Source organism: Symphalangus syndactylus, chromosome 10 (assembly GCF_028878055.3).
Source record: "Symphalangus syndactylus isolate Jambi chromosome 10, NHGRI_mSymSyn1-v2.1_pri, whole genome shotgun sequence".
NCBI classification, from domain to species: domain Eukaryota; kingdom Metazoa; phylum Chordata; class Mammalia; order Primates; family Hylobatidae; genus Symphalangus; species Symphalangus syndactylus.
The window spans coordinates 97,574,763-97,590,550 of record NC_072432.2 but is presented as its reverse complement, the minus strand read 5'-3'; the positions used below and the strand labels follow the sequence as shown (position 1 = coordinate 97,590,550).

The window sequence follows — 15,788 nt, the reverse complement described above, 5'->3', positions numbered from 1 at the left end:
TCTGGCTCAGGAGAAGTTGTTCTGGGCCCAGCAGCTCTCAGGCCAGAGAGGGGAGGACACATGCCTCTGCTCTGGACAGGGCTTGGCTCTCCATCTCTCTCCGTACCCAGGGCCCGTCCAAGTAGTGCAAGCTCCTTGGGTTCTGGCTGATTTCCTAGTGATGGGGGCCAATTCCTTCTCCATGAAAACCAGGATCCTGTCTCAGGGAAGGCAGTCTGGGGTCAGTGCTGTTAATGGTGTTTACATGACTGAAGAAAGAGCTCACCCATCCAAAGGGAGGGGATCCACATGGGATGCCCAGAGAACAGAGCCAGAGAGGAAAACCTGTCGGCAGAGTTCCAGGACCCTTTATATTATGGTCTCTCAAGTTCCCCCATTACCACAGGGAGGTGTTTTATCCTCATTTTACTGGCAAGGAATCTGGAGTATCCAAGAAGCTAGGAGGCTTTCCTGTGGACCCACAGCAAGAGACGGAGAGAGGGATTTGGATGCAGTTCTGTCTGGCTCCAGGGCCTGGACACCAGCTCCCTTATCCTTCCTCCTCACCTCTGTTGACCTCCATTCACCTTCCCATGGAGCCCTCACCCCATCTTCCCACGCTGCCTGATTCCATGTCCCTGGTTGACCCTGCTGCACCCTTGTTCTGTGTCTTGCCTCTCAAGCCTGGCTACATTTTAGGAGGTTATTTAGGCTCCCCAGGACTCCAGGGTTGGGAACCAATGGGCCACACCCTACAGCCCTCTGTCTTGAGCAGCTGTGTGCCCCCCAGCCTTGGCACAAGGCTTGTCCCCTGGGATCAAAAGCACCTGGGTTCTCATCCAGGCTCTGATCTTGAGCAAGTCACAACTGCTCTGGGCTCATGCCTTATTTCTAAAATCAGACTCCCTATGATTATTCTAGGTCCAGAACACTGACCCTGAAGCCAGATGACCTTGGTTTGAATCTTGGCTCAGTCACTTATTTGCAGTGGGACTTTGGCTAATCACTTACCCTCTCGCTGCACTTCAGTGTTCTCATCTGTAAATTGTGAATAATAATGTATATCTCTTATAGGGAGATGTTAAGGATTAAACAAACTAATAAACATAAATCATTTAGAACACTAGCATATGGCAGGTGCTAGATTAGTGCCAGATATGAGTGTACGAATTATTACTATTATTGTGCATGCAAAGGGTTCAGCCAAGGTATGGATATAAAAGAAGGGACTGGCAACTGGCTGCTGATGCTGCTGCTATAACCCGTGCCCTTTGCTTCCTTCCAGGAGCTTGGGCCCCTGCCGCAGCCCGGTAGAGGCTGTGGAGGTCTACCGTCCGCAAGCCTGGTTCCCAGCCCCGTGGCCCATTCCTGGCTACGGGGAGTGGAGGCTCCCACGAGGTAGCGGTGGCCTGCAGCGGCCACCTCCCCGCAGTGAAGCATGGGCCAGAAGCTCTCGGGGAGCCTCAAGTCGGTGGAGGTGCGAGAGCCGGCGCTGCGGCCGGCCAAGCGGGAGCTGCGGAGTGCAGAGCCCGGGCGGCCGGCGCGGCTGGACCAGCTGTTGGACATGCCGTCGGCGGGGCTGGCTGTGCAGCTGCGGCACGCGTGGAACCCCGAGGACCGCTCGCTCAACGTCTTCGTCAAGGACGACGACCGGCTCACCTTCCACCGGCACCCCGTGGCCCAGAGCACCGACGGCATCCGCGGCAAGGTGGGCCACGCCCGCGGCCTGCACGCCTGGCAGATCGACTGGCCGGCTCGGCAGCGCGGCACCCATGCTGTAGTTGGTGTGGCCACGGCCCGTGCTCCCCTGCACTCTGTGGGCTACACGGCGCTGGTAGGCAGTGACGCCGAGTCGTGGGGCTGGGACCTGGGCCGCAGCCGCCTCTACCACGACGGCAAGAACCAGCCCGGCGTGGCCTACCCGGCCTTCCTGGGGCCCGACGAGGCCTTTGCGCTGCCCGACTCGCTGCTCGTGGTACTGGACATGGATGAGGGCACACTCAGCTTCATCGTGGACGGCCAGTACCTGGGCGTGGCCTTCCGAGGTCTCAAGGGCAAGAAGCTGTACCCGGTGGTGAGTGCCGTGTGGGGCCACTGCGAAGTCACCATGCGCTACATCAACGGCCTTGACCGTAAGTTGTGCTGGGCTTGGGGGCAGGGCTTTCGGAGGCTGCCAGGCCTTAGGGAAGCTGGGCAGGCCACACCTCCATCACCAGTTGGGAGGATCCTGCAGTGTGGAGGAATAGTCAGGACCTGGGTTTCAATCCTGACTCTCTGCTGGCTTGGTGATTTGGGGCTGTGCCTTAGTTCTCCCATCGGCAAAAGCATCACGATGATAGTAATCTAGCTCACAGTTGTAACGATCAAATAAAGTAATAGTAATCTAGCTCACAGTTGTGAAGATCTAGATAACATGTGTGAAGTGCTCAGAACAGTGACTGGCACCCAATAGGGGCTTTGAGTGTTGATGCCAATTATCAACCTTCCAGTCTGTACAAAGGTTGTACCAAATGACCCAAGCTAGTCACAATGGGAAGACAGTGACAAGTCCCAAGTCCCTGCACTTAAATGCCATGCACTCAAGTTATTGATAAGTAATAAGTAATGATAACCATCCTTTATTGGCCACCTACTGTATTCGAGAGGCTGAATACCCCAATTCCAGTGCTTATGGGCCATCTGTTAAAGGGGGCAGCTGCCTCTCATCTCCAGCCGACTGTCATCTCATGGGAATGAAAACCCTGGGTTGTGGAATCTTGTGACTTTTTCCAAGAGAGTCCAGAAATCTAGATTGTGTGAACTGTCCCAATTTTTAAAGTTGACAGCTGCTGAAAACTCTATATGGGCAAACAAAATACCCTTGCAGGCTACAAACCAGCCCACACGCTGCTGGGGTTGACCCCTGACAACTCTACAGCTTCCTCTCATTTAATATACCGTCCGGCAAGATAAAAAGTGTAGGAACAAAGAGGTTTTGGTTTTGGGAGGGAGTCACTCAGGGAGACAGGGTGGCCTCTGGACAGAGGCACACGTGGCTGCCTGTCCTGAGTTGAATCCCAGCTGAGGGGCCAGGAGCCAGGCACTTGTGGGCTTGCACACTCCCCAACATCAGCCTACTAGCACCCATCCAGATTTCCTGCCACACCCCTAATGAAGCTCTCAGAGGCGAGGCTGAAAGCTAGAATTTCCAGTTTATTCATTCTAAATAAGAGATGTAATTACCAGCCCCTGAGGCAGATCCTCCTTTTAGAAATAAGAAAACTTAAGAGCAGAGCTACAGAGAGCCAGAATCAGGGTTCCCCCAGTTCTGATGGCCCCGAAGTCCACTCTTTTCCTATGTTCTCCCCTTTAGATGAGGGACTGAGAGTAACACTCCGGAAAAGAGTAACACTTCTCCAGAAAAGAAGTCAAGGACAAGATTTTACTCAAGCAAAATGTACATTTACTGGAGCACAGGAAGGGGACATTTGATGGTTTCTGAGGGTGGCAGGCTAATGGGAAAGTGGCTGCTGCTATGCTCAGCACTCAGGTATAATTGTCGACGTTCTTGCTCGTATTTTATTTCCATGGTTGTTGCCTACAATTGCCATTGAATGGCAAAATGTTGTTCCATTTTCTCTGTTTAATGGGTTAAATCTAGGAACTGATGATTATGTCCCTGAGAAGGGCTAATTTAGTCGTCACAGTGCCTTGTGGAAAGTGTCTGGAGCCTTCTGAGACATAGTGACTAGGCCAGTCCCAGTGGTGAGAAAACCGACAGAAACAACAAACAATCTTTAATGGAATTGGAAAATTTATTTGCTGGAATTAATCACTGGACTAGAAGAGCGGCCTTGGTGTACCAAGGCTCTGGAGTCTGATGTGACTTATTTCCAAGTGCTCAGTGGTTTTGTGTCTTTGGTGAGTCACTCTTAGTTCTTAAGACTCACTTTATTCATCTGTAAAATGGGATAGTATCAGGTCCCGTTTTTGCTGCCGTAAGCTCTTGTGTGGTAGCACCAATAATATGGTAGCTGAGATTTAAGGCCTGACATTGACACCCAGTGGGAGCTACCAGAGCCAATAGTTATACTCCTGTTGTAGGCTTCCTCTTGGCTATTAATTCACACTTGGGTTTTATTGGCTGCCTGGTTTTCAGGTACAAAGCCAAGGTACTAACAGATTGTAGCCCGTGGGGCCATGCATATTGGGATCAGGAGCAGGGACCTACCTCAGGGAGATTGCGTGGGGAGAGGCAGTTGTGTTTGGGGTATTTTAAGCTTATGGGTCCTTCAGGTGGTTGAACAAGTTTGGTGGAACTAAAATATGAAGTATTCTATCCTCCTCCTTACTGGCAGTGATTTTTCAGGTTGGCTGAATCTGGATTACTGAATCTAGGAGGCAAGAAAGGCCAGATGTCATGGGATGCAAGCCTGGGGCATCTGCCATTCAGTGATAGGGTTGGCTTATCTGCTACGGCACTAGCCTGTTCTCTAGGTAGGGGTAATGTTCTCTATCTCAGACAGGGGTGTGACTGCAGAAAAGGGAAACTCAGCATCTCTGGGCTTGAAAGGCCTATTCACGGCCAGCCTGGGACAATCTCTGACTCCAGAGTGGGCCATAGGAGATGCTGCAGTGGAGTCTCGCGGGGATAGTTGGGAAGGGACTGTATGATGCCTATAGCCTGTGTCCTGGGCTGAAGTCCACCATGAATCCCTAGGTTTGGGACTAGTTTGGCTCTAGGGAGTCCCTGAGCAGGGAAGGTGACCCAAGGTGGATTCTGTGGATGGAAAGGATTCTGAGTTAACGTCGGTTGTGGACATGGTGGCAGGTCCTCAAACTCAGACTTGATTTGGGGTGTGAGGGACCAGAGTCAAAGACATGCTTGGAAGCAAAAGGCAGGCCAGCTCTCTGGGGTTGCTTCCCCACAGGATCATAGGAGAAGAGAACTCTGCCCCGGGCACCTCACAGAGCCGGGTCAGACCCTGGCCCCAGCACTCAACAAATGGCTGTTGGCGATTGCCTCCTCTTTCTGAACCTCAGTGTTCTCCTTTGAAAAATGATGAGGATGATAAAGCTCACCGGCACAGAGCAGACACATAGCAATTGGTGCCCCTGTGTTGATTAACTAGGTGAACTGAGGCAAATTCTGGGGTTCACCTGTGGCTGAAAGCAAAATGGCCTTAATAGAGGCTTTTCCTCTAACATGATGAAAGTAAGGTAATGGATATCACTTTCTCAATTTTTGAATTTTTGTTATGGTGAAAGCAAGACTTTGAAAGGGCTCCCTACATTTGACTCTGGAAGCGTGCATTTGTTGAGGGCAAGAACTGGAGGTGTGATTTCCTATTGCAAATGCATAACATTGTCAAACCTTCTGCAAGTGGAATTGTTTTGCTACACTGTGGAGTGAAATGGCTCAGCATCTCAAAGCTAACTACAAAGAGCTGCAGGCCGCACAGGGGCCCTGCCATCTAAGTGAACTGAGAAGGATGGAGCCGAGGCCAGGCAAATGGAGAAGCTGTCCCAGGGGTTGTCCAGGGCACAAATAATAATAATAATAGCAACAACAGCAACAACTAATACTTATGTGGTGTTTAGTCTGAGTGGGTGAGGGGGGTGGTATTCTAAATACTTTACAATTTATTTTTGTTGTTGTTGTTGTTTTTGTTTATTTGTTTGTTTTTTAGAGACAGAATCTCACCCTGTCACCCAGGCTGGAGTGTGGTGGTGCAATCATAGCTCACTGTAACCTCTCACTCCTGGGCTCAAATGTTCCTCCCCTCAGCCTCCTGAGTAGCTGGGGCTACAAGGATATGCCACCACTCCTGGCATATGTATAAATATGAATGAAACTGGCTCAGGAGGTAATGGCTAATTTTTAAAAAAAATTTTTTTTTGTAGAGACAATGTCTCACTATGTTACCCAGGCTGGTCTTGAATTCCTGGCCTCAAGCAATCCTTCCATCTCTGCCTCCCAAAGCACTGGGATTACAGGCGTGAGACACCTCACCCGGCCATTTTGCAAATTTTAATTAATTTTTGTTAGGCCGGGCGCGGTGGCTCACGCTTGTAATCCCAGCACTTTGGGAGGCCGAGGCGGGCGGATCACGAGGTCAGGAGATCGAGACCACGGTGAAACCCCGTCTCTACTAAAAATACAAAAAAATTAGCCGGGCGTGGTGGCGGGCGCCTGTAGTCCCAGCTGCTCGGAGAGGCTGAGGCGGGAGAATGGCGTGAACCCGGGAGGCGGAGCTTGCAGTGAGCCGAGATTGCGCCACTGCACTCCAGCCTGGGCCACAGAGCGAGACTCCGTCTTAAAAAAAAAAAAAAAAAAATTTTGTAATGACTCTTTGCACTAGTACTATCTATATTATCATCTTCAGTGTATGATGAAGAAATCGAGGCACAGAGAGCTTGAGTAAGTTGCTGAAGGTGACACTACGAGTAACTGAGGGAGCCTGGATTCAAATGGAGGCACACACAGGCACCTTGTGGAGACATTTACCCTCAAGGCAGGGAGAGAATGCGCAGGAGCATCTGCTCCATCTGGCTGGTGACCGTGCAGCCCAGTCCTTGCCTTCAGCAGTGAGTTTGGGCGAGTCCCTGAGATGCTGTCCCTGTCATTTTTCCTCCTCTGGCTGGCTTTACCTCCAGCCCTCAAAGCTCTTGGCTCAGCATGGAACTCTGCAGGGTGTTCTGAAATGCTAAGTTGTATAAAGGCATCCCCAGCAGTGGCCATGGATCAGGCGTGCTTGATCACTAACAGGGGAATGTCACTGCAAATGTCTCCACTGCTGTGAGGTGTGGCCCCCTGGGGTGGGCTAGGCCTTTGGAATCCGCTCTGGGCTGCTTTCTGGAATTGCTCCGTGGCTCCCCAGCTCCTCTCTCCACATGCTGGCAGCGGGAGGGCTGACAGAACGGCTTTGTCTCACATCTCGGAGTTCTTGGGTGGTAAGTGGTGTGTGAGTGACACAGGAAGCGGAGAGGAGTCTCAGACAAGCGGCCTTGGGGTCCCAGGCAGCTTTGATTTGGGGGTATTGATGACACTTTTGTTGGCTCCCATCCATGTTCTGTGCCCTGGGCTTAGGGTTTTACTCATTTTTTTTTTCTTTTCGTCGCAATAAGCCATGAGGCAATGTGACTGTTATTATCCCCATTTCATAGATGAGGAAACTGTCTTGGAAAGGTAATGAATTTGCCCAAGGCCACACAGCTAGCAAATGACACAGCTGTGCTTAAACCCAGCTCTGCCTCCTATGCCTGGGCCAATCTGCCCGAGCCTGCCCACCACTGAGCATGGCCCAACCTCACAGAGCGGACGCCAGTGTCAGGGCTGACTTTCACAGGGTGGAGCGTGGAAATACAGGTATCTTGGGCCTAACTGGCTGAGAGGGCTTTCCCCCTGCACACAGCCGAGGAAGCTGTATTTCCAGACTTCTTTCCTAGATGGTTTAATTGATCTGCCAACAAGTATTTATTGGCTTAATGGCTGAGCAGAGGAGGCTGGCAGCTAGCCAAGGCTTCTGGTATTCATGAAGGCCAGAGAGAGTTTGCTCTCACGATGACTACAAGGACACCGTCTCCTTGCCAGAGCTGCACTCAAGACCTTCTCGCCTGACTCCCGTACATCTCCTGGGGTAGTGAGGTCCTCCCAGCCTCCAGGACATTTGGATTTGGCTCCTCTGGGCCTGGTCGCCCCTTTGCCCCCATCCCTTGTCAATCTGTCCTGATCCCAGCTCACCCCCGGGCCTCAGCCGAGGACCCTGGCTCTGCACGGGGAGTTTAGCGCTGACTTCTCCTGCATCTGCAGAGTTCACTCATTTTTCCACCCATGCATAGGCCTTCTTTCCCCAAGCGGTTCTGAAGTTCCTCAGGGCAGGGATGGAGACGCAGGAGGTATGCATGGTGAACTGGGAAGATTAGGGACGTCATATGTGCCTGTTTACTTGACATCGCTTGGATATTTGTTTCCTCCAAATCTCGTGTTGAAATGAGATCCCCCATGTTGGAGGTGGGGGTCGGTGGGAGGTGATTGGGCCCTGGGGGCAGATCCATCATGAATGGCTTAGTGTCCTCCTCGTGGTAATGAGGGAGTTCTCACTGTTAGTTCATGTGGGAGCTGGTTGTTTAAAAGAGCCTGGCATCTCCCTTACTGTCTCTCTTACCATGTGACACACCTACTTTCCCTTTGCCTTTCATCATGAGTAAAAGCTTCCTGAGGCCCTCAGCAGAAGCCGTGCCGTGTTTGTACAGCCTGCAGAGCCCTGAGCCAAATAAACCTCGTTTCTTTATAAATTACCCAGCCTCAGATATTTCTTTATAGCGACACAAAACAGACTAAAACATTACTCTTGAAAGGAAAGCTGTGCATGTGGCAACAGATTTAAATACTACCAAAGGGCGTATGGTGAAATAACCTCTCGTCTGTAGCTCGGCCCCCCCATCCCCTCCTGCTGGCAGCCACTATTAGCAGTTTCTTGTCTTTCCAGAGATATTTGTGACAGATAATTTTTAGATCATACTGAAAACATTCCCCTGTATCTTGTTTTCTCCCTTCAATGGACCTTGGCAGTTATCTACTATCAGTTAATGTAGAGCTGCTTCATTCTTTCTTAGCAGTTGCATGGGCCCATGATATGGTTGTGTTATAATCTAATTACTTAGATCCCCATATTTGGACATTTAGGCAGTTTGCAATCTTTGAGCATACATTTTGATCCCAATTGAAATGTCCTTTATGCCCCCTCTAGCTAATTAACATCCCCAAGCCTCAGTTTTCCCATCTGTGCAGTGGGAATAATTATATGTACCTTGCAGAGTTGCTGTGAGTATTAGAAGTGATGCAGAAATGAAGCACGGCCCAGCATGTGGCTCACAGTAGGTTAATATTGATATGTGTTCCCTGAATTTCTGATTGTGATGCTGAGCTCATCTTGTGCACCTGATGAAGGCTCGTGAATGACTTTGTTTCCAGTTTAAAATACAGCAGAATCACATTAATTTTTTCTCTTTTTAAAATTATTAACTTGATATTAACGAGGCTTCAGACACATTGTTGGATTAAGATTATTTGAGGTGTCTAATTCAGCCAGTCCTTACATAGTGTGTAGTCAACATAAGACACCTAGCCCTTTACTTCACAGAATAGGCCCATAATGTGTGTGTTTTGCTTTTCTGTTATTGCTGCTGCTGCTAATGCCGAAAGTGGTGGCTCTTTGCTGTGGCGACTGCATCTTGGCCTTTTCAACCACCCTATGGCAGCCCTTGCAACAGAGTACATAGTCAGTGCTCAGTAAATGCATATTAATGTCCTGGCCTCCCACCAACTGAATAAGCTTTTCTTTCCTCTGCCACAGGGGGACTTGAGTCACAGTTGGCTGGAGCAGAGGGGCTGGCTATGAGCCGCCCCCGAGTGACCCTTTTCCCACCTCTCATTGTGTCCTGTGTACAGCACATCTGTCCCTGCACACAGGCCAAGCAGAGGCTGCTTGATGGGTCAGGCATGTCAATGCAGGATCCTGACATTCAGAAACTGGCCCCTACCCTTTGTTTGAAAGGAACAGTCTCCCAGTTGAGAAAAGGCCTCGATCAGATGCTGTGGTCCTTCTTTGAAGGAGGTTTTCACATTAACATAGTCATAATTAGGTTCATGGAAGTCTGGCTTGCAGAAAGTTGGCTTTGAAATGCAGGTGACAGCATTTGAAATCAGGCTTAATCAGGACAAGCATCACCGTGGGCCACAGCATGGTCTTGTGGGAAGAGAAGGGTTCAGGGGTCTTCCAGCACTGGCTTGGCTTCAGTTCTGACTTGGCTTCTAATTAGCTGTGACCCTGAACAAGTCATTTCATGCCCAGGCCTTCATTTTCTCATCTGAAAAACAGAAACTTACTTTGCTACGAGGTGTCAGGATCATGGATTAATATATAGAAAGTGACTGATCTAGTGCCTAGAACACAGCTACTGAAAAAGTGGTAGGTTTAAAAATGGCTAATTATGACTATTACTGCTCTCATAAATTGGTAAAATTACTGTTATTAAATATATAAATAGTTATGGTTATTAAATTTTGGTCCACACTGTGAAACTGAAGGATTTCACATGAGGGAATCTGTGATAGTTTGGACGGTCTTGGACTCGTTTCTCTCTAAGATACATGATGGAAATGCCACCTGAGGTTCAGAGGCCATTGTGAGTTTGCTGCAAATGAGCTGGGAGTGTTTAGCCTTCCCTGTGAGCGGTTTCAAATGTTTCCAGCTGCATATCTTATTCAAGTGTTTCTCTAAAAGGCCGCAGCTCCCAGTGGTGACTTGCCTGTGTGGACATGCATTCACAAGGATACCCAAACGAGCAGCACCTTCACCAGCTGTGTGCAGGCAGACATTCAGCAGGGATGAGCTGCCGAGGTGGCGGCCCTGAGGGCCAGCATCCACCTCTGTGAAAATAGTGACTTGGTATGGTTGTGGGCTGGCCATTATTGGACCTTTGGGAAAAAGGGAAGGGGAAGCAGTAAAGGGTCTCACCTTTTCAGGCCCTGGCAGAAGGGTGAAGGCAAAGGCCCCAGACACAGGGATAGAAGAGATGGTATCTGGCAGCCAATGCAAGACCCACATTTTACAGATGGGAGGTGACTGGACCAGAGAGCTGGGAGGCTTTGCCCAAGGTTACCTGTCAGTTAGTGGCAGAACCTGAACTAAAACCCAGGCCTCCAATCCCCCTTGAAAATGTTCACCATCAGAAACAAGGAAGTGAGAATTCAATGCAGTTTATGAGTCTGTATTGAAAAACACAGCTGTGGGAGGATGTAGGCGCTTAGGAGGAGAGTAATTAGGGCTGGGGGTGATGCTGATGGGTCGGAGGGACTTTCTGCGGGGAGGCCTTGGAGCTTGGGCAGAGTTTAGACCAGTGTCTCCCCACAACACACACAGATGAAGACCCTCCTTGGCTTCTCAGTGCCTCCTGCATGTCAGAGGCCCTGTCCTGGCCGCCGCTCAGACCATACAACCAGGGGGTTAGCACAGTCACAGATACCCAGGTAAGAACTGGTCTGCCTGTTTAGTACCTGCGTGACCTGGGCATAAGTTTCCTAACTTTGCAGTTCCTCGGTATCCTCACCTGTAAAGTGGATATAGTGATGGCACTTACACTTCTCAAACCTCAGTGTGCATTCAAGCCACCTGGTGACCTTGTTAAAATGCCGATTCTGACTTAGTAGGACTGGGTCGGGCCCAAGATTTTGCATTTCTAACAAGCTCCTGGATGTTGCTGATGAAGATGTAACACAGAGCAAGGGCCCCCAATCACACCTTATCCCCATGCCCCACCATCCACCCATCTACCCGCCATGCTGAATGATCCTGCAGCCAAGCTAAAATGCATATTCCAGCCGGGCGTTGTGGCTCACGCTTGTAATCCCAGCACTTTGGGAGGCTGAGGCAGGCGGATCACTTGAGGTCATGAGTTCGAGACCACCCTGGCCAACACGATGAAACCCTGTCTCTACTAAAAATACAAAAAAAAAAAAAAAAAAAGCCAGGTATAGTACACATGCCCGTACTCCCAGCTACTCGGGAGGCTGAGGCACAAGAATCATTTGAACCCAAAGGTGGAGGTTGCAGTGAGCTGAGATCGAGCCACTGCAGTCCACCCTGGGCAACAGAGTGAAACTGTGTCTCAAAAACGTAAAAAATAAGATAAAATGCGTATTCCTCTGTGCCTTGGTCTGTGTTGCCCTCTTTGTTGGAAATGGCCCGCTTCCCTGATTCCAGCTCAGCCTGGGGTTGCCAGGCCTGGCTCTGCCCTCGTCCTTGCCACCTGGCTGATTCCAGGCCAGTCTCAGGCCTTGCTTGGCCCTGCTCCCGACAAGGCAGCTATGCCTTCTGCATTTCCTCCTTTTCACATCCGGCCCCACTTCCCTTCCCTTCCCAGCTTCCAAGTGACTCCATTTATGTGCCCTGGAACCCAAATTCTTATAGTTGCTAGTGCAGTGTACACGAGTAAATCTACACTCTTATCCATGAATGTTCCTGTGAGGGTGACTTTGTTTGGCAAGGGATTACTGCAAATGGAAACAGCTCTTTGTTAAACAGTCATTTATTGAGCACTCACAAAAAGCAGACACTGCCCAGTTCCACCGCCCTGCACAAAGGCTCGTCAGCACCCTATGCAGCGTAGCTCATTTAATCCCCACGGGTGAGGAGAAGTGCTGGTATCACAGTCTGCACGTGTGGAGATTGGGCCTGAGGGAGATGAAGAGCCAGCACTTGCTTGGGAGGTGTCTGTCCCGAACTTGAGTCCAGGCCTACTCCAGCGCCCACACCTGTAACCTCTATGCTACTCAGGGTCACGCTGAGTCTTCAGTGGTTTTGCAGGTGGTTCCAGGCCTTGAATTGACTGTGCTTAACAAGAGTTTACTGAAGCCAGCATTGGCAGCCCCCAGTACCACAGCACTTAGATACCCTTAAATACAGTACAGCAAACTGCATTCACCCTGAACTCTTCTGACTTGCTGATGATTCTGAGTGGGTGGTGCTGGGAAAGCATTGAACAGAGGAAGCAAATTTGCCGGGGCGGGGGATGGGGTTTAAGTGAGCTAGGAGAGCCAATGGCCTGCCAGGCTGGCGGCAGCCTTTATTTACAGGGTTGGGAACCAGCTGATTTGCCCAGTCTCGTCCTTTGGTTAAGGCAAGGGGGCGGTTAACGTGAGTTACGGCCTCGCCCAGACACTAATAAGGCTGCTTGTCTGAGGCCTTCCATAATTCAAGCAAAGGCTGTGCCGCTTAATGGCCCTTCTTCGTCAGATCTTCCAGGACTCGGTGCCTCCTTAATGATTTATTTGCTTGGGATGAAATTAAGCCGAGACAGCGTAAGCTTGGAAAATACTGCCATGCAGGCTCTCCCCGGTTCTTCATCCTTCGCAGCGGCTGCTTTCTATAAATAGAGTCGTGAGTTCTGCTTCGTGACCCGCCTGCTGGGAGCCCCAGTGGGCACCTGGTGTCTCCCATCCCTCCTGTCTCCCACGCCCATGATCTCACTAGTGAGCAGCAGGGGGCTGGAACTGCCAGCCAAGACCTTGTCATCGTCCCAGCTTTGAAGTCATTTAAGTAGATGCTTCTGAGTCGATCCAGGGAGCCACAGCTGACTTCCAGATCTTGCCCTCTTTGTTGATGTTTCTCCCTCAAAATGCAATTCATGAGGAGGTCCCAGGGTGAGAGCGTGTTTGCTTCTGGCGTGTTCTGGGGTAGAGGACAGCTCTCTGCCTGATGTTTGACCCTCACGAGGAGGAGCATGGGAGATACCATTCATCTCCTAAGGGTGAGGGGTCACCCTTCTGGAATGAAGGGCCACGGGTCACAACTGAGGGCCACTCACAGTGCTTATGCAGAGGCCAGGCCAGGTGCCAAGAGTGGGAGTGGGCTGTTTAGTGAGGGCTCCTTCGGAAGCCCAGAACTCACAAGTTGCTTCAAGGAAGTGGTGAGCATAAGGCTGCATGTGGATTGTGGGAAGCGGCAGGTGGTCCAGGAATGAGAAAGCTCTCAGGCACCCCATCACTGCATCAACTGCACGTCTGCCATGGTCTCCTCCCATCTCCTCTATCTTTTCTGTTCCCTCATAATTTGAGGTGCCCCTTGGCTTTGGCTCACTGTGGCCCTGGCAACTTTAATAATGTGCTAGCTGGCATGCTGTGTTCCTAGATCTTGGTTTAAAATCCTGTGAGTGTCTAATGGGCCCAGTGCTTCTCCTCAGGTGCAGGCAGAGGTTCCCACTAGCCCTCTGGTTGGGATGGGCCTAGCTGCTGGTTCCTCAGCTGGTTCCTCCTCTGTAGAAGAGCTTGGCCCTTAGCATACTTGCCTGGACCTCAGTATCCTTCAGGACATGTGGAAGACAGAGATCTCTGCTGTCTCTCACCTGCCGAATCAGAAACCCTTGTAGTGGGGCTTGGAACGTGTGTGTCACAAGCTTCCCAGTTGACTTGTGCCATCAGTCCCTGCACTGGCCAGAAGTCAGCTGCCTGGAATGCCTGGCCAGAAGGAGGGTGTGGGGAGTGCAAGGTCCTTAGGGGCAGGGTATGGTGGAGGGAGCCACAATGCTCCAGATTCCCAGGAATCAGTTGGGGAGCTCAGTCCAGGGCAGAAGCAAGGATCAGGCTCCCAGTATTGGCTGGAACAAGCTTGGGGGACCCGAAGATCCTTTCCATCGACTCTGCCACCAAGGAAAGGTGTGTTTAGCAGAATTCAGTGGCTTTCCTCTCCAAAGGGAAAATGTGTCCATGCAACCTAAGTACCAGTGGTAGGTGCTCTGATTTGAAAAAGCAGCTTCATTTCACTGTTTCTTCCTGGTGCCTCCTGAGGGACCTCTGGGTTAAGTGCCAAGCACTCTGCCAAAAGCCAGGCCCTCCGCTGCAGTTCCAGGAGGTGCTGTGCTCTTGTGTGCACCACTTCTGCACCCTCAAGATTGTGTAGTACAGCCTCAAGTCCTCCCAGTCACTGCCCTTTTCCCGACAGCAGGGGCTGGGCTGTCCTATTTGTCCTGGCATGTAGTGGGTTCTGTGTGTGTTTGTTGAATGAGCTGCTGCATCACTCAGAGGCCACACAGTAGGATGAAAAGCACATTTGGGGCTGGGCACAGTGGCTCATGCCTGTAATCCCAGTACTTTCGGAGGCTGAGGCGGGCGGATCACAATGTCAGGAGATCAAGACCATCCTGGCTAACATGGTGAAACTCCGTCTCTACTAAAAATACAAAAAAATAGCCGGGTGTGGTGGCGGGCGCCTGTTGTCCCAGCTACTTGGGAGGCTGAGGCAGGAGGATGGCATGAACCTGGCAGGCAGAAGTTGCAGCGAGCTGAGATCGCGCCACTGCACTCTAGCCTGGGTGACAGAGCAAGACTCCATCTCAAAAAAAAAAAAAAAAAAAGAAAAGCACCTTTGGTTGGCAGCAGAGGCCCAGGGAAAGAATGCCCGTTTCCCACAGCATCCCACAAAACAGAAAGAGTATAGACAAGCTTCTTACTGAAATTTTGGAGAAGGGAATCCGGAGAAATTTCCAGTTAGCTACTAATAGTAAATTGAAATTCATTGCACCCTGCCCATAGCTACTTAATTTGATATGAGTGTAAAGAAGCCATTGCTATTTCCTCAATCACATGCAATCCTGCTAGGTCAATTGGCCAAGCAGCGTGGGGAGAGCAGTGACACCCAGTCATCTATCCCTGCACTGGTGTTTATTAAGGGCCTGTGGTGTGCTGACCCTTAGCCGGGAGCCGGGCAGCAGTGGTGGGCAAGGCAAGTCCAGTTTCCACTCTCATGGAGGAAACAGAGTAAACCAAGAATACATGCTTATGAAAATTCATAAATGCTTATGAAAATCCAGATATAGAACAAAGTTGGAGAATATGATAAGGGAGGGAGGTCAGCTGCTGCAGTGGCCCCCTTTGGGGGAGGGGCATTTGAGTGAGACCTAAATGATGAGGCAGAGGGAGCCATGTGAAGATCTAGGGGAAGAGTGAGTCAGTGGGGACCAACAGGCAAGCCTGTGGCTGGCAGGGCTGGGGATCATGGAGGGCAGAGTGGGGGTGGTGAGGCTCAGGGGTCAGCAGCAGCGAGACACCAGCATGTCTTTCCATCCTTCAGACTCCAGTCATTCCACTATTTTTTTAAAAGTTATACACACTCTCATTTTAAAGAAGTAATTCTTACTACCAGTCTCTTTTCCACTGGGACAGGCCTCCCCTGGTGCTAAAAAATAGCACGTTGTTGGAACTTTGGTCAGGGTGGCCTTTGGTTGAGGTGGATATGGCCATTCACATTTTACAGACAAGTTGATTGAGG

At 50.5% G+C, this 15,788-nt stretch overlaps 1 protein-coding gene across 5 annotated transcripts in view; it reads left to right on the top strand.

Annotated features, from left to right (window-relative positions):
- SPSB4 (splA/ryanodine receptor domain and SOCS box containing 4) overlaps positions 1–15,788 on the top strand; it is a 91,380-nt gene that overhangs the window by 14,189 nt on the left and 61,403 nt on the right. For all 5 annotated transcript variants that reach the window (XM_063611307.1, XM_063611305.1, XM_055295241.2 and 2 more), the window contains one exon: positions 1,265–2,111. In XM_063611307.1, coding sequence (XP_063467377.1) covers positions 1,418–2,111 — 694 coding nt within the window. In that variant the 5' untranslated portion in view covers positions 1,265–1,417. The remainder of the gene's footprint in view (positions 1–1,264; positions 2,112–15,788) is intronic.